Source organism: Drosophila suzukii, assembly GCF_043229965.1.
Source record: "Drosophila suzukii chromosome 2 unlocalized genomic scaffold, CBGP_Dsuzu_IsoJpt1.0 scf_2c, whole genome shotgun sequence".
NCBI lineage: Eukaryota > Metazoa > Arthropoda > Insecta > Diptera > Drosophilidae > Drosophila > Drosophila suzukii.
Genome location: NW_027255896.1, coordinates 28,516,204 through 28,540,780, shown reverse-complemented (window position 1 = coordinate 28,540,780; position 24,577 = coordinate 28,516,204). Strand labels below are relative to the sequence as shown.

The following is a 24,577-nucleotide window of genomic DNA, read 5'->3' as shown; positions in this document are numbered from 1 at the left end:
CAACGGAACTGAAGAACTTTAACTTTATGGGAAGCTACGACAAGTTCTCGCCAAAACTTCATAAAGCAGGGGTCAAACGACATTAAAGCAATCTTTAACGAGTTTCCAATATATAAGCAGTCTCTCGGACATACCTTTTTAAGCAAATTTGATGGTTTGGACGTATGTGATGGTTTGTGGTCCTAGTAAATGTTTGTAATGTCCCTTGGAAATGTTTGTGATGTTCGTAGAAGTTTTGTCATTTTCTATTAATTGTATATATAAGACTCTAACATTTAATTTGAATGTTGCAGAACAACCTAAATTTTAAATCGATTCACCAAGACAAAGCTTTCAAACTTACATGTTTATGGAAACAATCCATTGTAAAGTTTAAGGCCTACTACAAGAAAGTAGTGAAAGAAAAATACTTTCTACAGCTTCTTCGGAGTTGCACCGAGTTCTTGAATGACAGTAAGTAAACTTAAAGTTAAAATAGTGCATAAAAAGCTAATATTTCGTATCTTATCTTAAAGATTCGAAACACTGCATACTGTACCATCCAGGACTCCATAAGCAGTAGTATCCTCCATATTAAAACAAGAAGGAACGCTATAGTCGAGTACCTCGACTATCAGATACCCGTTACTTAGCTAATGGGACCAAAGGGAAATGGGGATATGCAAGCACCAAAGCGAGATTGAAATGCGCCACCTACGAAGGTAGACAGATTTAAGCGTTACGCGCGTTAGAGTGGGCGTGGCGATCTTTTTTTTTTTGATCAATCGATAGGTATTGACGAGACCAATACATTTCACTTAAGATTTTGTATCTAGCATGAAAATTGTGGACGCCACAGGCTTGGGCGGTTTGTGGGCGTGACATATTTGCGTAACAAACTTGCGCTGCGTACAAGCATACGATATCTAAATCTGAGATCCCATTTCTCTATCTTTGATAGATTTCGAGATATCCGCGTTCATATTTACGATTTTTAAAGTTTGTAGGAGGTTTGTGGGCGATAAAATGAACGTGGCAAACTTTTTTTTGGTCAATCGATAGGTATTGATAAGAACAATACATTTCATTTAAAATTTGTATGCTAGTATCAAAACTGCAGGAGCCACAGTTTTGGGCGGCTTGTGGGCGTTAGAGTTTCTAAAACAAACTTGCGCTGCGCAGGAATCTGCATGCCTAATTCCAGTATTGTAGCTCTTATAGAGTTCATACGGACAGAGTGACAGACGGACATGGCTAGATCGACTCGGCTAGTGATCCTGATCAAGAATATATATACTTTATGGGTACGAAAACGCTTCTTTCTGCCTGTTACATACTTTCCGACGAATCTAGAATACCCTTTTACTCTACGAGTAACGGGTATAACTATCACGACTTACAAGTCCATTTAGAAAATAGGTCTCTAAACATATTACGTACGCCCTCCACATAGAAAAACAACGACGAATCTTAAGCCAGGGGGAGGGGTGCATGTGACTAAGAAAAAGCAATTCGGCAATTCTCTGGTGTCGCGTGGCCAGAACAACCGCCACTATCGACCTATTGGTAACCAGACTCCGGAAGCTGGCAAAGGGCAACAGCCGGCCGTTGACTCCCAAGATAGCAGATATCAAGAAACAGTAATGCTAGGTGGGAACACCTAGTTTATCCGATCCATACCCGCAACCAAGTAAAAGCTCTAGTCTGGTATAAAAGACCTTAGACAAATAGAGGAACAGAGAGAATCCAGTTGGGTGTCTTGCTGACGGAAGCCGGCAGCTTCGAGGGAAGGCGACTTTCCCTGGGGCAGCCGTCCACAGAGTCTCCTGTCACCAGGACCAGCCACCTTATCCAACAGTTCTTGAGGAGAGCACAATTACAGCTCGAAAGAATCGTATGTGTCGAACCAGCGCCGCCATTGTCATCAAAGAACGTGGAGAGGATCAACAATAAGGACGACATCCGGCATACTACGATGTTTGTGAACGCAGTATCCGTGATCTCCATGCACCTGAAATTTGTTCAGCTGTAGAAACCATCCGTTCAGAAGCGTTTCGAACAATAGCATACGTCGGAGAAAGAAGTGATGCAATATAAATGTGTTAATCGAGCCAACCAAAGCTAAAGTGAACTCATGCATAACCAGTGTCCTCAAACAATACATTTGGATCAAAATCAAAAAAACATTGGAAGCATTCAAACATGCATTGAAAAGGACGAATCTCTACTCCAGCCGTTGAAGAAGTCGCATGCCTCTGGCATAATTTATATATATTTTGTGTTTAAGTGAATTGGTATACTTAAGAACAGACGTATTTTGGTGCACGTATATTTATATATATATGTCGTAGATAAGTTGGCCAATTCAAATTATAACAACTGTTAGCTTTGGTTTGTCTTTCGCTTCCCATTCGTTTTCATGTACTTCTGTTCTGTTCCTTCGGCTGTTCAAATGGAGGCAACAGTTTCTGTCGTCAACGTTAGTCTGTGCACTGGTGTGAGCTAGATAGAAGGATGCAGGTGTCCGCATCGAAAATGAATAACGGAAAGTTCTCAGTAGTGTGCGTATTGGAATGCGACAGTAGAATAAAGTAGAAAGCGACGCTGGCAAAAGGGATGCAAGCAGTAAGAGAGGGCACTCGTATTTGAAGAGCCAAACTGAAAAGATGCCACGCGCCAGAAAACGTTTCCGTTCGGGCCAGCACGAAGAGCAGCCTGAAGCAGAGGACGATTCTAGTGAATCCTCGACATCAGAAGTGGGATTGCCCAGGCCTCAAACCAAAAGCGAAAATAATCTGAAGCTGCTTTTGGAATCACAAAATCGTACTTTCTCGGAACTTATAAAAGCAGTACAGCGAGGCCCGGATGACGCAGTTCCCGTTGTATTACCGATCTTTAGTCCTGATCGTTCAAGCGCGGATGCTGTATCATGGAGTGCAACGGTAGATTACATTCTTTCCGAAAGCAGTATAGAAGGCAGCGCTCTCGTGATGGCTCTCAGTCGGTCCTTGCAAGGAAGCGCGTCTCATTGGCTTGCACAAACGGCCTACCCTGGGATCACATGGACGCAGTTCAGAGAACTGTTTTTACAGTATTCCGCCGGAACGGAGACCTTGGCTGCAACTGTGTTGAATCTGCTGAATGGTCGCCCAACAGAGGGAGAATCTATGTCGCTGTATGGAAGCAGAGTTGTAACATCTCTGATGTCCAGGTGGAAGTCCTTGACGGTAGAGCAAATTGCCGTTTCTGTTGCTTTGGCACACGTGGCTGGATTGGACAAGCGATTGCGACGCTTGGCTTTTACTACAGAAGTCAATTCTCGGAACGAGTTGCAACAGGAGTTGAAAGCCTTTTCTTTTGGTGCTGGACCGAGCCGCGGTACTGGCGACGTCTTGTCGGCCCCGACTAATAAGAAAACAAGACCATTCTTCAATATCAGATGTTACAAATGCGGAAAAGAAGGTCCAAAGAAGGCGGAGTGTCACTTGTCTGGTGTGCCCCCGCGACATAGTCAACTAGCTAATCAACGTTCTGGACATAACGGAGGAAGAGATCGCTCGACTCTAATCTGCTTTAAGTGTGGAAAGGAAGGGCATGTGCCTACTGTGTGCCCGGATCGTCAGGAGCGCTCAATGACGGTCAAGAGGGATTATGTTAAAGATGTCAACCTATGTACCGTACTTGAGCCCCTTGGAACTCTTCAACAATTTAGTGAGTCGTTTCAATTTTGTTTTGACTCAGGAGCCGAGTGCGCTCGCTCATTAAGGAAGCCGTCTCGCTAAAGCTGTCTGGATCTAGAATAAATAACGTAGTAATTTTAAGAGGTATTGGTAGTAATACGGTTTTTAGCACCCTACAGATATTGGCTAAAGTTTTGATTTGTGATCATTCCTACGAAGTTCTTTTTCATGCAGTTCAAGAGAGTTATATCAAGTATGATGCTTTGATTGGGAGAGAAATTTTGAGCCAGGGAATCGGTGTAACAATTACATCTAATTCACTTTCAATGTTTAATGAAAAAACTGTATTGCCTGCCTTGACTTCAGACTGTGTTCCCAATTTGGCCAATGTTCATACCGATCTAAGTGGTTTAGATAAGGATAGGCTAACACCAATGCTTCAAAATTATTCTGGTTCGATTATAAACGGTATTCCAAAAAGTCGCGTAACTACGGGGCAGCTAGAGATTCGACTGATTGATCCAATTCAGACAGTTCAGAGACGACCTTACAGATTGAGCGTGGAAGAAAAAGAACAAATGCGAATGTCTATTAAACAGCTGTTGGATGCGAACATTATAAAACCAAGTTCCTCCCCCTTTGCAAGCCCGATGCTTCTTGTTAAGTAGAAAAACGTAACTGACCGTCTCTGTGTTGATTATAGGGAACTGAATTCGAACACTATTTCTTACAAGTATCCGTTGCCACTTATTTTGGACCAGATAGGTAGACTAAGTGGTGTTAAGTTTTTCACCTGCATAGATATGTCAAGCGGATTTCACCAAATCCCAATTCATCCGAATTCGATCGAACAAACAGCGTTCGTTACTCCGGACGGACAGTATGAGTTTGTTACCATGCCATTTGGGTGCCCCTTCCGTATATCAACGAGCTATTAATTGTGCTTTAGGTGATCTTGTTCATTCGTATGTAGTCGTCTAAGCACGAAGCATTAGAAAGACTTGAGGTAGTTTTGCAAATCCTAACTAAAGCCGGATTTTCTTTTAATATCACAAAATGCTCATTTCTTAAATCCTGTGTTGAATATTTGGGGTTGGAAGTTAAGGCAGGTGAAATAAGACCCAATCCAAGGAAAATAAAAGCATTGACTGATCTGCCACCTCCACGGTCTGTGACCCAGCTGAGACAGTTTATTGGTCTCGTTTCTTATTGCAGGCAATTTGTCCCTCAGTTCGTATCACTCATATCGTTTGAGTGGAACCCGGAGCACGAGCAAGTACGACAAAGAGTAATTTTTATCTTGACCAATGAGCCCGTGCTCACTATATTCGACCAACTTTTTCCGATTGAGCTTCACACCGACGCAAGTGCTGATGGTTACGGGACCATTTTATTCCATAGGATCGAGAACAAGCCTCGAGTGATTGAGTATTTCAGCACCGCCGAATCACGCTACCACTCATACGAGTTGGAAAGGCTCGCAGTATATGTCTCCATGAAGTATTTCCGTCATTACTTGCATGATCGTCAATTTACGGTGTATACGGACTGTAATTCGCTCAAAGCTTCCAAACCCAAAGCCGAGTTAACTCCTAGAGTGCAAAGGTGGTGGTCGTATATGCAGATTTTTAAGTTCGATATTGAGTATAGACCAGGTGATCGAATGGCTCATGTAGACTTTCTCTCTCGAAACCCAGTGTAGGAAGATCGTAAAAATTCAAAAGGTATAACCGAAAAGCGTATAAACTTGACAGAGATTACTGACAACTGGTTGTTGGCAGAGCAGCAAAGAGATGAAGAAACATCATCTATCGTGTCCAAATTGCGCAATGGAGAACTTCCTGATGACATAGCGAAAACCTTTAAGTTACGTGGTGGTACTCTATATAGGAAAATTCAAAGACATGGGAAAACTCACTGTCTTCCTATTAATCCAAAGCCCTTTAGGTGGTCTGCTGTTACCAACGTTCACGAGGAAATTATGCATCTCGGTTGGGAAAAGACCCTTGCAAAAATATACGAGTACTAATGGTTTGACAAAATGTCAAAGTATGTCCGTAAATTCGTTGACAATTGCATTACCTGGCGGTTATCTAAACCTCCGACTGGCAAGGTACAAGCTGAATTGCATCCCATTCCGAAAGTGAGCGTCCCGTTTTATACAGTTCATATTGATATCACAGGGAAGCTTAGTGGTAAAAATGAACAAAGGGAATATATAATCGTTCAAATAGATGCATTTTCTAAGTTCGTCCATTTGTTTCACACCACTAGACTAGACTCTGAAAGCTGCATTAAGTCAGTGAGGTCTTTAGTATCGATTTTTGGGGTTCCTTCCCGTTTGATAGCTGATCAAGGACGTAGCTTTGCTAGTACTGTGTTTCGTGACTTTTGCTCAGCACAAAAGATAGATTTACATTTGATCGCAACTGGCGCCAGCCGGGCCAATGGCCAGGTCGAACGAGTGATGAGTACTCTTAAATCTAAGCTAACTGCGGGCAAGGGGTCTTGGCAGGGCGCTTTGTATGAAATTCAACTGGCTCTTAATTGCACTCCCAATCGGGTAACGAAAGTTAGTCCAACAGAGTTACTAATTGGAAAAAAAGGTGGACCATTTGGACTTGTTCCCGTTGCTGAAAACGAGAGTGTGGTTGATGTAAGTCTAATCAGAAATATAGCTAAGCACAATATGGAAAAATATTCCAAATATGACAAATTAGGATTCGATCGGAATAAAGCCACTATTGTTAAGCATAAAGTTGGGGATCATGTCTTACTCAAGAATGAGAAGCTACACCAGACAAAACTAGACCCTAAGTTTAAAGGCGCATTTTTAATTGTTGGGCTATTACCAGGATATAAATTAAAAGCGTTAAAGGGAGCTTACAAATATTCCCACGAATTTTGACGACAAAATGTCTGAGAAGGGGATTACCACACAGCATTACGAGGCGGTCATGGATGAAGATGATGTTGATCGAGCCGGTGATGGCTGCGATGCTTTATGAAATAACTGTGTGCTATGTGTTGGCCGGTTGGTTGAAATGAAAACCCATAAATTGATCTGTTTACAGTTAAGACAACTGTGTGCTATGTGTTGGCCGGTTGGTCAACTGATCTGTTTATAGTCGAGACAACTGTGTGCTATGTTGGTCGGTTGGTCGAGACAAGACTTACATTGTTAAGTAAAATGAAAAATGTTAGAGATAGAGATAGTGATTGTAACAATGTGATTGCTTATTGGGGAAGCAAATGAAAATGGAAAATGAATATTGTTTGAATTGATGGTAGTCCGGATCTCAAGGCTTAAAATAATAAAAGTATTGTCCTTTGCTTACGTATGAGGAAGTGTAAGTTCGATCTGCTAGTTAATAATTAAGAATTCTGTATAACTTTTGAATTTAAAAGAATAATGTCATTGAGGAAAAATGTTAAGAAAGGAAAAATGCTAAGTTTGATTTGTTATTCATAGATTAATAGTTTATAAGGCTTCTGATTAATGAAAATATAGTTATTTTTGCTTTAACTTCAAGGTACATATCTACTTCTATTTATTATAGAGAGATAATATTTTGTAATGTTTTTAAGTTGGAAACACACGAGGACGTGTGAAAGTCAGGATGGCCGTGTCGTAGATTAGTTGGCCAATTCAAATTATAACAACTGTTAGCTTTGGTTTGTCTTTCGCTTCCCATTCGTTTTCATGTAGTTCTGTGCTGTTCCTTCGGCTGTTTAAGTGGAGGCAACAGTTTCTGTCGTCAACGTTAGTCTGTGCACTGGTGTGAGCTAGATAGAAGGATGCAGGTGTCCGTATCAAAAAGGAATAACGGAAAGTTCTCAGTAGTGTGTGTATTGAAATGCGAGAGCGAGAGTTGAATAAAGTAGAGAGCGACGCTGGCAAAAGGGACGTTAGCAGTAAGAGAGGGCATTCGCGCCACAAAACGTTTCCGTTCGGACCAGCACGAAGAGCATCCTGAAGCAGAGGACGATTCTAGCGAATCCTCGACATATATATCCAATATAATATTTTCCCAAAGCCCAGGATCCGGAGCGTCGATCTGTCATCAGGATTTAAAGAGAGGGTAAGTTTGTCGGGACACGGTTCCTTTCTTATAAAAATACATAAATAAATATTCATGCAGTATCCTACAGTTTTATAGACTACTATAAACTTTTTCAGCGGCGAGTATCAGCCTTGTAGTTATATGACAATTGCAAGAGCCCTCTGAGCGACGTTTGTAGTCGTGAATAGTCAGTATTTTGCTGATGTGTGCACCTTCACAGGTGATAAATTCGACACTCTCGCTAACATAATAATTGTCAATTAAATTAAATTAATCAACGGACGCAGATATATATTACCTAATAAATTTATAATGTGAAAAAGAATTCGAAACCATGGTGTGCTAGAACTCTAACAAAGGGGGTTTGCTGATGCGAGGAGTGGTGTAGGTCAAGAACAATGACATAACTTTCGACGGACAACCTTGACAATAGGGGATCGTATTGCGTGGCCCGCGGCGATCCATTGGCACACGAATGTGAGAAGGGGAGGGAATATGGCCAAAACACAGCCCGATCGTATTGCGATCAAGCGACAGCTAAGCTTGTTGGGCAGTGTGGACTGATGACTGACGAACTTTATGACTTATATTATTTTCCAGGCACATTTAATATTTATTCTCGTTATGTTGGAGAGGAGAGAGGCTTACCAAGATCCCACGACCCGAATATGACGTAGCTTATGCCAGCAAATGGTGCCTGAATATCGGACGCCTCTCCCTCGGCCCAAGTCCTTGTCAAGACTCGGGCACTAATATGCCCACGTAACAGAATTGGCGACCAACGCTAGGATATTTCATATTCCTTAAGGAATTTTACCAGGGTCCACAATCTCGGTACCTGCGGTATCGGAGCGGGTATACCTTGGGATGAGTAGTTTGACTGTTTGATAGAGCAGGGAGCTAAAATAATTTTTTAATATGCGCATACTTATTTATTTTGTCTTTCAACTAGTAACTGTAAATTCCCCAACTTCTGTGACTGTCAGTGTTAAGTGGCCACTCAATCAGAACTTTGTCGCAGAATAGAGGCCTGACTTTAAAAAGTCTTTAACCGTAGAAATTGCCCGTTTTGTTCTTGGGAAAATTTACCAGAATTTCCTTAAATCAAGAACTAGGAGTTATCCTTTTAATAATACTATACTTACAACTACGTGCTGAACGACTATTTGTTAAAATTAACCTAAATACAATTTATAGGTGCTGGTTCTGGCCGACGCCCCACGACGTACTAGGCATTTGTCAGGTCGTTTGATAGGTTCGAGTCCAGAAAGAGCAGGAGCGCAAGCATGACGGTAACGCATTTAGCAGTTGCGGTGCGGGTCTACTGTTCGTTTCTCGATCCAGTGCAGAATGGGGGTGGGGGAACTGACAGGAAACGCAAAGCCGACACCCCACAAAGTACTAGGCATTTGTCCGGTCGTTTGCTTGGTTCGAGTCTTTGTGGTTTCCCTTGACATATTTGGGCGGTGGACGATCTTTAGTTACTCTGGCCGACGCCCCACAACGTATTAGGCTAGTTGGTCAGGTCGTTGGCTTGGTTCGAGTCCAGAGAAATAGGAGAAGGTTGTGGAGCCCGAGAATGATCGGTCAAACAACTTGTTTTCCGACGACTGGCGGGAGGGGGTTTTTGGACAGATCCCTTATCTAAACACAGCCAGTTTCCGTTTGGAACAATTGAGCTGAATAAATAGGGAAAGTAAGGGCATGTTAGTTTAGCGAAACCCCGTTGTGTAGAAGCGGCTACCACCCCTAGTTAGGGATATATGTTTTGTTTTGTTTTTGGGGCTTAAATATAGGACGGTTCTTGACCGAAGAGAAACTTGAGAAGCAGAGAGAAGCACTCCCAGTTCATAAACATTTTTTTGTCGACTTTTTCAGCGTTTACGTCGCTGACCGGGTGTTTTGAAAAGAATCACGTGAACCTTTTACATTAAACGAAAAAAAAAGTGAAGCCAATTTTAGTGCGTGTATTAATCAGCACAAAGTGACAATTTATAAAAGAAAGCGGAGGCCTTTAAAGAAGGCCTAATCATATAAATGAAGGGGGCCAAGTAGAAGGTCCTATTCCAACCCAGCACCGGAAGAGTGACCCGAGCAACAAAGCGCGGTGAAAATCACCAACCCCGCAGTGCGAGCGCGCCAAGGCTAAGAGATTCACCTGAAAGAGAGCCGTGGGAGCTCGCACAGAATCAGCCAGGACAGGTAGATACCCCGTCTGAGGAAAACAATCTGGACCAATATACTGAAATGGAAGGAGCCGCCGGTGGGGAGAATCTACCCCTAGGACCGCCGAAAGGAAGATCAAGTATGCTTCCCCAATTTCAGAGGCATGAGGAGGACAACTTAGAGGCTGCCGAGCGACGTGAACAAAGATTGATGGAGCTCTTGAGGCAGAGCAACGAAATGCAGCGTGGAATGAGTGCCCAGATAGAAGCGCTGAAAGCACAAATTACCGAATTGCAGTCTCCGACATCCAGAAGACCCGAACAGAAGGGACTGCCATCGCCGCCCCGAACAGTTCCGAATCCAACAGACAGCTTCTTGAGATATCAAGAGACTCCGCCTCTGGAACCGGTAACGCAGGACATGCTCAATAGCCAGATGCACCGGCTAAGAACACCCAGGTGGGTTGATACTCCATCACTCAGGAAATCCAGCACAAACGAGAGGGAGTCAAGTCACCAACTGAATCCAGAGATCGATCGGAACTCATCATTTCAGGGATCGAGATCAAAAGATGTCAGATTAGATAGATGGAACCTAAAGTTCGATGAAAGCGGATGCGGCATGACAGTTGAGAGCTTCTTGTTCCGCGTGGATCGATTGCAAGAATTGTATGACCTCAGCCGCCAACAAGTCTTTCGTGAATTGGCAGCTAATGGAGGACAAGGCAGAAGACTACGATTTTGACTACTATTCGTTGACACAAGAGGTGGAACAAGCGTTTTCCACTACCGAAAGTGACCTTATGAAAGTCAAGGAACAAATGGAACGCAAGCAAGGACAGCACGAAACCTTCAGCGATTATGTTTCCGATATGCACAACTAGCATTTCAAACTGAAGCATAAAATTGATGAAGATGAATTTGTTGAGCTTTTGAAAGGCAACAAGAACTCCCAGATTTGCGGCTTGCTGCTAACATCCCCATTAACTTCGATAGCGGAATTCAAAAGGGAGGGTCTCCGAGTGGACCGCTGGTTAAAAAATACTGCGAAAAACATGTCCAGCACTACAAAGGTTTCCTAATACTACAAAAGTTCTTTCACCTTATAAACATATAAATCAAACCATTTCTAATAAATATACTTTAATCGATCGTCAGTTAGATCAAAGGAGGAAACATCAAAATAGATTCCATGCGCCAAGTGTAATAAAAGTACTAAAATACTAAAATACCTTTAACATAAAGCAACAGCAGTGAGGATATCAGCCTGGACAGCTCAGCCGATAAAACATGAGACTCTTGATCACAGGAGTGGGTCGAAGCCACACGTGAATGGGGGCCTAAAAAGGAGAAGAAACACGGAACAGACAACAATGGTCGTACGCAGATTCCTTTTGCGAAGACATTCCATGCGGTCTGCATCGATCACTTCGAGCCTGTTTCGTACGCCCTCCACATAGAAAGATTCACATAGAGGGGAGGGGTGCATGTGACTAACCAGACTCATACTGGTAAAGGCAGAAGAAAAAGCAATTCGGCAATTCTCGGGTGTCGCGTCGCCAGAAGAACAGCCAATATCAACCTATTGGTAACCATACTCCGGTAGCTGGCAAAGGGAAGCAGCCGGCCGTTGACTCCCAAGATAGCAGATATCAAGAAACAGTAATCCCAGGTGGGAACACCTAGTTTATCCGATCCATACCCGCATCCAACTAAAAGCTCTAGTCTGGTATAAAAGACCTTAGACAAATAGAGAAACAGAGAGAATCCAGTTGGGTGTCTTGCTGACGGAAGCCGGCAGCTTCGAGGGAAGGCGACTTTCCCTGGGGCAGCCGTCCACAGAGTCTCCTGTCACCAGGACCAACCACCATATCCAACAGTCCTTGAGGAGAGCACAATTGCAGCTCGAAAGAATCGTATGTGTCGAACCAGCGCCGCCATTGTCATCAAAAAACTTGGAGAGGATCAACAATAAGGACGACATCCGACATACTGCGATGTTTGTGGACGCAGTATCCGTGATCTCCATGCACCTGAAATTTGTTCAGCTGTAGAAACCATCCGTTCAGAGCCGTATCGACCAATAACATACGTCGGAGAAAGTAGTGATGCAATATAAATGTGTTAATCGAGCCAATCAAAGCTAAAGTGAACTCATGTATAACCAAGGACCAATGTCCCCAAATAATACATTTGAATAACAAGTAAAAATCAAAAAAACATTGGAAGCATTCAAACATTCATTGAAATATATTTAAACCAACCGAATCAATAGACAAAGTGCGAATCATGATGAACAATCAGAGAGGACAAATCTCTCCACCAGCCGTTGAAGAAGTCGCATGCCTCTGGCATAATTTATATATATTTTGTGTTTAAGTGAATTGGTATACTTAAGAACAGACGTATTTTGGTGCACGTATATTTATATACATATGTTGGCCAATTCAAATTATAACAACTGTTAGCTTTGGTTTGTCTTTCGCTTCCCATTCGTTTTCATGTAGTTCTGTGCTGTTCCTTCGGCTGTTTAAGTGGAGGCAACAGTTTCTGTCGTCAACGTTAGTCTGTGCACTGGTGTGAGCTAGATAGAAGGATGCAGGTGTCCGTATCAAAATGGAATAACGGAAAGTTCTCAGTAGTGTGTGTATTAAAATGCGAGAGCGAGAGTTGAATAAAGTAGAGAGCGACGCTGGCAAAAGGGACGCAAGCAGTAAGAGAGGGCATTCGCGCCACAAAACGTTTCCGTTCGGACCAGCACGAAGAGCATCCTGAAGCAGAGGACGATTCTAGCGAATCCTCGACATATATATCCAATATAATATTTTCCCAAAGCCCAGGATCCGGAGCGTCGATCTCTCATCGCCCAGGATTTAAAGAGAGGGTAAATTTGTCGGGACACGGTTCCTTTCTTATAAAAATACATAAATAAATATTCATGCAGTATCCTACAGTTTTATAGACTACTTTAAACTTTTTCAGCGGCGAGTATCAGCCTTGTAGTTATATGACAATTGCAAGAGCCCTCTGAGCGACGTTTGTAGTCGTGAATAGTCAGTATTTTGCTGATGTGTGCACCTTGACAGGTGATAAATTCGATACTCTCCGCTAACAGAATAATTGTCAATGAATTAAATTAATCAACGGACGCAGATATATATTACCTTATAAATTTATAATGTGAATAAGAATTCGAAACCATGGTGTGCTAGAAGTCTAACAAATGGGGTGTGCTGACGCGAGGAGTGGATTAGGTCAAGAACAATGACATTACTTTCGACGGACAACCTTCGCAATAGGGGACCGTATTGCGTGGCCCGCGACGATCCATTGGCTAATATGGCCACTAATATGCCCACGTAACAAACACCATCAAAGAAAATACTAAAATTCATCCCTTTATTGTAGTAGTTGAAATAGATTTAACTAGCCAACCGATTTCTGCATTACCATTGGAAAGCAAACATTGCAATTTAAATCTTTTTTAATGATTGTTGCTTCCAGACCTTTCACGTCTTTAATCTTAAGTACTCTAATTATCCTATTCTTGTTTGGTCATTTTTGCAAATTTATTATTATTATCAAGTTTATTGAATATTTAAATCAGTAGCATATACTCTTTAGTTAAATACATATATTTTACCACTGTCCTTTGAATATACACATATAAGCATTAAGCTTTTCTATATTGGAATATATTTTGTATCTTTGTTCACATTTATAAGTTTGTTTTATTTAAACCATGGAATGTTTTGAGTGCTGTAAACCACCACACCATTTTAAATATTTTGATGGATTTTGTGAGGCTGACATATACGAATGTAAACTTTCTGAATGTAACCAAGAGTTCACAAACTTTCCTAATATTAAGAGACATGTTACGCGACATAAACCCATACAGTTCTCTGAAACGAAGCCGACAAAAAAAAGCAAATCAGTAATTTTATTAAGAAGACAATATTTTGGAGAAAGCTTTAAATTTGTTACATAACTAACAACAACCGTCAAGGAATTTTCAGATCTTGAGGGAAGGATGTCATTATGTCAAAATATATATATATATATTTTTTTTTTTTTTTTTTTTTTTTGGACGTTGATGCACTATGGTCAGTACAAACAAGTGGCCCTACGACACCAAGCAAAGCTTGTTACGCGCGGAGCCCATCACCGTTTTGGGCGAGTAAACATAATCGCGGACAAAGAAAAAGACAATGTAACAATAGACATTTAAAAATACAGGTCAATATACGAATAGACAAAATACATCAAGTAAAACTAATTAGTTACTAGGGAGGATAGTATTATTGATTTAAAGATAGGAAGTGAGTCAGTAGTAGATATTAGATGATATAGTCTATTATAATCATTGCAAAGTACTCTAAAAGGTTCATGCATTGCGTAATTAGAGATACAGTGATTTAATACTAAAGGAATATAGTTTCTAGTGAATCTATTTGGCACATTAAAATGCAGGCGACCCAGTAACTCGGGACTCTCTACATCACCATGAATAAGATTTCTAATAAACGTAATACCAAGCATAGTTCTACGGTTAGCTAACGATGGTAAGTTAATTAGAAGTAGTCTACTAGAGTAGGATGGTAGTATTAGGCTTGTATCCCAGTTAAGTCTCCGTAAGGCAAATATTAAGAAGTTTTTTTGCACAGACTCAATCCGGTCTATATGCACCCCATATTGGGGACTCCAAACAGGAGCGCAGTACTCAAGAATTGGTCGGACTAATGAAATAAACAAGGTCTTTGTGACATAGGGATCATCGAATTCCTTCGACCACCTTTTGATAAATGCAAGCACGCCCCTGGCTTTATTTACCATAGTAGTAATGTGATAGGAAAATTTAAGTCTAGGATCCATGTAGACTCCAAGGTCGTCAGCATGCGTTATCCTATCTAACGCACAACCACTCAAAGTATACGTTGAGTAGTGGGGGCTGACACGAAAAAAGGTCATTAGTTTACACTAAGAACCATTTAAATTCAATTCATTATCCATGCACCATGTTTGAAATGCATTTAGATCCGATTGTAAAGCTAAACTTTGGGCGGGGTCATTATATTGCAGGTACAACTTAACGTCATCTGCGTACATAAGAACCCGTGACTTCGTTAAGACCAATGGAAGGTCATTTATAAATAATGTAAACAGGAGAGGACCAAGATGACTTCCTTGTGGTACACCGGAAGTAACTCGGATTAGGGATGACAAAGAGTTTTTAAAAATGACCCTTTGAGTCCTATCATTCAAATAACTTAAAATCCACCTAAGAAGATCACCAGAAAACCCTAAAAGGTCCAATTTCCGGACTAAAATCGGGTGACTTACAGAATCAAACGCCTTACTTAAATCAGTGTAGACCACATCAGTCTGACGATTCTTTCTAAAACCTCCTATAACAAATGAAGTAAACTTCAAAAGGTTGGTTGTCGTTGACCTACGTTTTATAAATCCGTGTTGACAAGAGGAAATAAGGGACCTACAACTGTGTTGTAAATGAGGCGTAATAATGTTCTCAAAGAGCTTCGGTATAGCTGATAGCTTTGAAATACCTCTGTAATTACATGCGTTCAATTTACTCCCTTTTTTATGAAGCGGGATAACAAACGATTCCTTCCATCTGTGTGGGAAATCGGATGTTTCTAAAAACAAAGTAAACAGTTTGTGCAATGGTCTACACAAAGTCTCAGCGCAATACCTAAGCACACATCCAGGGACTCCGTCAGGACCCGGACAGTAGACTGGTTTGACCCTTTGCAATTCTAAAAGAAGTGAGCTTTTACTTATAACAGGACAACAAATAAAGTTTGATTTAGGAATGACATATGGGTAAGACTGATCTGGAGGACTTGATGTTGAATAGGTGGTTTGAAAAAACTGTGCAAAAAGATCGGCTATGGCTTGATCAGTGCTAGCAGCCGAATTTTCAAATTTAAGTGATGATGGGTAACTAGAAAATTTACGCTTTGTGTTAACATAATTATAAAACTGTTTTGGATCCAGTGTAAACTGGGTCTTGCAACGAGCTAAATAGTTTTTATAACACTGGGCGTTAAGCACGGTGAAATCAGACCGAGCACTTAAGTATCGGGAAAAGGCAGCTTGTGAACCTGAAGCTCTAAACTTTTTGTAGAGTCTAGACTTTACATTTTTAAGTCGTGCCAGCTCTTTGTTAAACCACGGATGTTGGTTTGAAGTTTTAAGATAATACGTAGGAACGCATGTATCAAAAACTTCGTTTAATATGTTATAAAATATATTAACCGCTTCATTTATATTAGTACTTAAGTACAGATTGGACCATTCCGAGCAACCTATAAGGCTATTAATGAGTGCAAAGTTCGCTTTACGAAAGCAGGGGATGCGTTTAGCTATTTTTTCAGATACTTCATACACTTTTGTACCCGTGTCAATAGTCAGCTCTAGCGTTGGGTGATAAGGGTCTTCTGGTAAAGTAATTGCAGAGGTTCTAGCTATGCAGACACAATCTGGACTGGAAACAAAGCATAGATCCAGTAATCGTCCTAAGAAATTTAATACATGATTTACTTGAGACAATGAAATATCAAGCAAACCGTCAAGAAAATCATGCTGCGTTGAAGGTAACAATATATTTGAGGTTTCGACGGTGGACCATGTCGCCCTAGGTATATTAAAGTCACCTAAAACTATTAACTGATCCCTATTTGATAGTTTACTTGAAATAAACTGGATAGCGGACAGATGATTCGCATATGTCGGGAATTCCGATGATGGCGGAATATATGAACATGTTATGTATATAGAAATACCCGGAAGGGATAGTTTTATACACAGAAATTCAATGTCATTTATTTCGTCGGACGTTATTACTTCAGACGTTAATTCGGAGTCAACTGCAATTAAAACTCCACCTCCACGTCGAGACGGACGATCAAGCCTGTAAGTTGTGTACTTACTTGGAAAAACTTCGGAACTTAGAACTTCCGGTTTTAACCAGGTTTCAGTAAAAACAATAACATGGGAAGACAAGGAAAAACTATCAGTATACAATTTGGTCAACTTACTTTGTAAACCTCTTGTATTCTGATAATAAAGCTGAAGAAAAGAATCTAGTTTTTTGAGATAGATGAGGATGTAGATGTGGATGGCTCTTTAAAGGGATTTCCAACTTCCTTTGAACGAATTTTCTTTTTTTTAGCTTCGTACTCTTTAACAAAAATGCCAACAGGCCAAAAATTGGCTGAGCACATAGTTGCAAAATGAGCACAGGGAACACCGATCTTAAAAGATGATACTTCCCTAGCATATGGAAAATTAAATCGTTCTACCTTTAGATCATCAATCTGAACTTTGTTACGGATATAGGCCGTAATGTCCAGCGATGAAAGGTCAGGATTTAGCCGAGAAACAAAAATTTGTTTCCGCTGCGGTACACAGGTGACTGTTTTAGGTACCACGCCTGTGACAGGTTTTGGTACTACGGCATTTACGGCTGCACTACCAGTTTCATTCGGTACTCCGGACGTTAAGTGTTGACTTGGCGTTGGAATTATTAAAGTATTGTTTATAGCAGATTTTTCGGGCTTCTCATGCGGCAAAATCTCGCGTCCTTTGCATTCGGAAACCGAATCTTTTTTAGCTTTCGATCTCAGTACCATTTTAGAGTTCCACTCAAAGAGTTCATTTTGTAGAAAAGATATATTGTTTATTAAGGAAAAAATTTCTAAAATATCTTTATAGATGCAGTAAAACTTGTAAAAATTCCCAAAAGTATAAACGAAGATGCTCAGCACTTTCTCGATTTTTGTTCAAACCCATTTATTTACAAAGCCTCGGAGCATAGACTTCTAAAAAAACTGAAAAACAAAGATACTTTTGCCAATCCAGTTTCCTTTAATGTAAACAATAAGATTTCACCAGTTATAAAAAAAAAAGATTCCACACTAGACGATGCAAAAGATAATGGTTGCTTGATGGACATTACCTTTCAAGTTCGCAAGTTCTTTGAATTGCCAAATTTTTTGGATGATACCATACAAGAAATATCAAAACGAACATTAAGTCCTAAAACCGATCATTTCGTCAACTCGGTTTCTTATAAAAATAAATTATCTTACAACTATCAAAATAAAATAGTTATTCATTTGTTTGTACCTGGATGGTTTTTAAATCAATAACCCCTTATGCAGCTATGCTATTGTAGATAACATATGCGGTGTTTTATACACGTTCCCCACAATACCGCAGCAATTGCTTTCTAAGTTCGATTTTATATTCGTTGCTGCCTATTTCAAAACGACTCTAGGTAATCAATTTGGAATAGATATATTTCTTCAACCGCTTGTAAACAATTTAAAGAGTCTTGAAAGTGAAGGCATTGTCATTAGCACTGATTTAGGTTCCAAACGGTTTTTTTTTGTTTTATGTAACATATTGGGAGACAACTTAGGTTTAAATGAAGTTCTTGGGTTTAATACCTCCTTTAATTCCAATTCTTGTTGTCGATTATGTCCAAAAACTAAGCAAGACCTCAGAAAAATGCAACCCCTGACCAAGAGTGTTTTAGAAATATACAAAATTATGAATAAGCCCTTTTGCAGGATGATGTAATTAAAATGAGTGGACCACCAAAACACTTTTGGAGTCTCCGATTTGAAGGCTAAAGTATATTCGCATAATATTACTAGCAGGTAAAATATTTCTTAAACTTTAAGCATGAAAGCTGCATTGAAATATAGTCAGTTCTAACAAAACTATGATAATGGCTTACCAAACATATTTACAATTATAAAAAGCGAACATTGCATTATGGAAAAGTCTGAATTTAACTGTGCCAAGACTAATATTATATTTATGGATAAAAGTCATAAAGGAGTTGGATTTTAAAGGTACCACGTACAAAGAAGAACACTTTTTAACTAAAAATGTTTCATCAGTTATAGAGCTCTACGAAATCGTTCGAATTTTCAGAAGCGATATTAATGAAATTTATTTCACAAGAAAATAATTTTTTGTGCGCATCTTTAATGTGCATTACCAATCCTTTGAAATTGGCTCACTTATAAATAATACTAAGATAATAAATATAAACGAATTTGAAAGTCAACCAATTCTTGTATATTATACACCAACTGGTCTCAAACTGATAAGAAAAAAAATACTTTAGTGTATTTAATTATGATAAATAATTTTAAGTTACAATTATTTTTTAAAAGTAACATAAGACTTTGAATGAAAATAAATTTAAAAATAAAACTACAAAAGTGTATCTCTCAATAAAACGATTTTAATATAAAGCTGGATATGAATTAGATGTCGAATTGCTTTGACAAAATATCAGTTTGATATGAAAGAATTTCAGTTAATATATATATCTATATCTAATATATATTAGATAATTAATTAATATATATATATATATCTATATATATAGAAAAACATAACGTGCTAAAATGAATAAAAGCCCAAATTTATATGAAAAAATATCAGTTTCAGTTGGATATTAAAAAATACCACACTTTGGTCACAACTTTGATATGTGCGCATATCAATCTGGTATGAAAAATACCAATTTGACATGTTCGAAAATATCAATTTTATATGTTTGAAAATATGAATATGATATGGCAACATAAGGGATCAAAATTGATATGCAAAAATACCCGATTGATGACCAGTTTTGGTATTTTATTTTCTCTGTGTAGGTATTTTTTAGATGTATGTTTAGGGAAAAATTGAATATGTGTTTTTAAGAGTTGACCTTGTCTGATTTGGTTTTCGATTGCATCAGGCCGTGAATTTGCAGTATTTACTCTTAAAATTTTCTGAACTTACCTTCCGCTCCGTTTATCATGCCGTCGTTGACGTTTCCACTTTCTAAAGCGCCCCCAGAATTTCCACTGTTGGCACTCTGCAACACATCAATCCCACCGCTGTATATACCATTCTCCTGCTGCATTTGATTTAAAAAATGGGTTTCCTTGGCACGCACCACTTCGTTCAGTCCCCTGTTGTGACCGAGTGGCTGCTTCCGACGCGGTTTTCCAGTTGTTTGAACGTAAGGTTGTGGTGTCGTCGGCGGCTTGGGCGGTAATCGTAGTTCTGGAAGACATTGCACCAATTGTAAAATACGGAACGCTAAGGCTATAGCTCACAAACCAACTGGGGTGGAAGGTCGTGGCGAGAAAATATGGAAGCGTCAAAAACAACAACATAACAGCAATGTTCACCCAGAAAAAATAAAGATTCAAAAGTCAAGCCAAACCAGATTAAAAGGAGCGTAAAAAAGCCCTTTTATTTACAACTCATGAACGCTCGTTCATAAAACTTGACCGGGGTTTCGGGGTTAACCCACAATTCACAACCGACTTCCTGCGGGCTCGAACCTGCGCTACCATGTGCCAAAGTCGGACGCTCTAGCAGCTGGATCATCGAACTAATCGGACAATCGAGACACCAGACCCACATACATGTTTTCATAAATAGTGTTGATAAATTAAGAACCGTGTTCTCCCCATTTCTGTCAAGGAATTTTTCAGTGACGCTTCACCTAAATGTTTATGATTTGCGAACGGATTGTTATCAAATCTCGAAAAATGTTCATGATTTTTTTTGCTCTCTTTTTTCTGTGTGTTGCTGTTCGCTTCGCGGGGGAGAGCACATCTTCTGCTGTCTCCTTCTAACGTTGCCCCCTTTAAGGTTGCTTGATGCATAGTGGCTAAAATAAAATCGATATCCTTACAAGTAGGTCTACAATTGCAAATACAACAAATTTGTGATTCCACTCCGAAGATATTTAATAAAGCAACTTTACAATAGTTAACTGGTTACTCGTAGAGTAAAAGGGTATATTGTATTCGTCCGTCTGGCTGTCAGTCCGTAGTTGAGATCACAGAAACTGTAAAAGCTAAACATTTGAGAGCACACAGATTCTAGGAGTTTCTTAAGCAGCGGAAGCTTGCTTCAGCGAAGCGTCACGACCACTCTAACGCCAACAAGCGCCCATATTATAGAAGATTTTCTTTTAGTGAAAATTGAAATTGATTTTATCGTACCAATCGCATTGTCATTTTAAAAGTAATGACTAAGTTAAACAGACTTTGGCATGGTCAATAGTACCGTTGTCTTTGATGGCTTGTGCCGCGATGTGTGATGGCTGATAGCCGAGACACTCAGCTATTGCGTTTCTTCTTCTTTAAAATATAAAAACAAGCTGGTGAATTTATTTAAGTTCCTAAATATCCCATACCTCAAAAACATAACAAAATAAGGAAGAACGCTACAGTCGAGTACCTCGACTATCAGATACCTGTTACTTAGCTTAAGGGACAAAAGGGAAATGGAGATACGAGGGCAGTCCGATAAGAACTTAGCCTCACCGCCCGATGGCGTCACTATCGCAAGAGAAATTTACTATCGTGTAGTACATTCTCGTAGACGGCTACAGTCGAAATTTCAGTTGAATCGGACTCGTAGTTTTGATTTGACGGCGTGTGGAATCGGACGTGTCCGCGGATTTTAGAAAAATGGAGAAAGAGAAATATCGGTCTGTGATTCGATTCTTGTTTTTGGAAGGGAAATCGGGCAGCGAAATCAAAGAGCGCTTGGGTGCTGTGTACGGTGACTCTTCTCCTTCGATGGCGACCGTCAAAAATTGGTTTAACGAGTTTCAACGTGGGCGCACATCGGTTTTTGATGGGCCACGCCAAGGTACCCCGAAAACGTGACAAAAATTCACGATCTCGTATTGGCAGACCGCCGATTGAAGATACGCGAGATACCTGAGACAGTATGTCAAAAGACCGCGCGGGTCATATCCTGCATGAAATTTTTGGCATGAGAAAGCTGTCGGAGCGATGGGAGACCAGAGATCAGAGCAGTGTTTGACGCTGTTTAAGCGCAACCCAAAGAAGTTTCTGCGTCGTTTCGTGACCGTCGACGAAACATGGATCCACTGGTACACACCAGAGACCAAGGAACAGTTGAAACAGTGGACTTCACCCGGCGAACATGCTCAGAAGAAGGCGAAAGGTGATGGCCACCGTTTTTTGGGATTCACGAGGTGTGATCTACATCGACTACCTGGAGAAGGGCAAAACGGTCACAGGGCTGTACTATGCCGCATTATTGGGCCGATTCGCCACCGAATTGCAGAAAATACGGCCACATTTGGCGAAGAAAAAAGTGCTCTTCCATCATGACAAAGCACCAGCTCACACTTCCGCCCTCGCCAAGGCCAAATTGGTCGACTTGGGCTACGAACTGCTACCCCATCCACCATATTCTCCAAATATGGCCCCGTGTGACTTCTTTTTGTTTCCAAACTTGAAAAAGTCACTCGCTGGACAGAAAATTTGCGTCGAATGAGGAGGTCGACGCCGCCACAGAGGCCTATTTTGCAGACCTCGAGAAAACGTATTTTTCAGACGGGTTAAAGAAGTTTGAGCATCGCTGGGTCAAGTGTATCGAGCTAAAAGAAGATTATGTTGAGAAATAAATCGCCACTTTTCCAAAATTTTCGTTTTTGTTTTGAGGGTTAAGTACTTATCGGACCACCCTCGTATGCAAGCAGCAAAGCGAGATTGAAATGCCCCCTACCCGCGATCTCAAAAAATGATTTAAGCGTTATAGGTGTTAGAGTGGGCGTGGCAAGCTTTTTATGGAACAATCAATAGGTGTTGACGAGACTAACACATTTCATAATAAAATTTGTTATCTAGCATGAAAATTGCGGGCGCCACAGCTTTGGGCCGTTTTTGGGCGTTAGAGTGCGCGTGGCATATTCGCGTAACAAACTTGGGCTGCTTTCAAGGCTACGGAATCTAAATCTAATAACGCATTTCTCTATCTTTGATAGTTTCCGAGATATCCGCGTTCATACTTACGATTTTTTAAAGTTTGTGGGCGGCTTGTGGGCGTTAAAGTGGGCGTGGGTCAATCGATAGGTATTGATGAAAACAATACATATCAGTTAACATTTTTTTTTTAGGATCAAAACTGTAGGAGCCACAGTTTTGGGCGGCTTGTGGGCGTTAGAATGGGCATGGCACCCTGCTGAAACAAACTTGCGCTGCGCAAGAAGCTCAGGAATCTGCATGCCAAATCCCAGCCTAGCTCTTATAGTTTCCAAGATCTCAGCGTTCATCCGGACGGACAGACAGACGGACATGGCTAGTTCGACTCGTCTAGTGATCCTGATCAAGAATATATATACCTTATGGGGTCGGAATCTACGAGCAACGGGTATAACAAGAAAGGAAGTTAACTTCGGGTAGCCGAAGTTTGTATACCCTTGCAGTTATAATTATTAAATTCGAAATTCTTAAAAAAACATAAAAATATATTCCCATGACAAGATAATATGTTAAAAAAACACCGAAGCAATAATTTTTTTCATATTATTTTCCCACCAATTTAAACCGATCCGGCTGGTTCCGACTTAATTGTTACCTGCAAAAGAAATAAGACTTTTGGAAAAGTTTCAGCCCGATAGCTTTAAAACTGAAAGACTAGTTTGCGTAGAAACGGACGGACAGGCGGACATGGCTAGATCAACTCGTCTAGGGACGAAAAAGTAAATTTTAGAATGTGCTTTTATTTTTTCGAAAGTAAAATTATTTTTCGTCACAAATTATGATACCAGAAATTTTTTATGTTAAAGGTGCAGTCGTCATTTTTATACCCGTTACTCGTAGAGTAAAAGGGTATACTAGATTCGTCGGAAAGTATGTAACAGGCAGAAGGAAGCGTTTCCGACCCCATAAAGTATATATATTCTTGATCAGGATCACTAGCCGAGTCGATCTGTCCGTCTGTCCGTCTGTCCGTCTGTCCGTCTGTCCGTCTGACCGTCTGTCCGTCTGTCCGTCTGTCCGTCTGTCCGTCTGTCTGTCCGGATGAACGCTGAGATCTCGGAAACTATGAGAGTTAGGCTATTGAGATTTGGCGTACAGATTCCTGAGCTTCTTACGCAGCGCAAGTTTGTTTCAGTAGACTGCCACGCCCACTCTAACGCCCACAAACCGCCCAAAACTGAAACTCCTACAGTTTTGATGCTAGATAGAAAATTTTAACTGAAATGTATTGTTCTCATCAATACCTATCGATTGACCTAAAAAAAAGTTTGCCACGCCCACTTAAACGCCCACAAACCGCGAAAACCTGTGACGCCCACAATTTGGATGCTAGATGAAAAATTTTAACTGAAATGTATTGGTGTCGTCAATACCAAAAATAATGATCCAAAAATAAATTTGCCACGCCCACTCTAACGCTCATAACGCTTAAATCTGTCTACCGCCGGTAGGTGGCGCATTTTAATTTCGCTTTGCTGCTTGCATATCTCCATTTCCCTTTGAGTAACGGGTATCTGATAGTCGAGGTACTCGACTATAGCGTTCTTCCTTGTTTTTACCTCGGTTTGAGGTATTTTTGTTTCATATCAAAAGTTTTTAAAGGGACAATTTATTTCCTAGGTTTAATTTACATATTAATTACCTCAATACCATGACCAAAAGTCATCCTCATATAACTTAGTAATTAAAAAACTAGAGCGCATAGGATTGACCCCTGATGATCTTAGCTGAACGGAGGGTTCAGTATGACGATTTTTGCCAGCCAAAAAATAAATGTGTTCACTGTTTAATAACAACTTTAAATATACCCATAATTCGTCTCAAATTTTGAAATTATC

General features: G+C 40.3%; 1 protein-coding gene across 2 annotated transcripts in view; it reads right to left on the bottom strand.

Annotated features, from left to right (window-relative positions):
• The window catches only part of DIP-lambda (Dpr-interacting protein lambda), a 1,126,682-nt gene that overhangs the window by 367,314 nt on the left and 734,791 nt on the right, over positions 1-24,577 (bottom strand). For both annotated transcript variants that reach the window (XR_011605241.1, XM_070998417.1), the window contains exon 8: positions 19,720-19,986. Coding sequence is in view for 1 of the 2 variants with exons in the window: in XM_070998417.1 (XP_070854518.1) it covers positions 19,720-19,986 (267 nt within the window). In the remaining variant the exon portion in view is untranslated. The remainder of the gene's footprint in view (positions 1-19,719; positions 19,987-24,577) is intronic.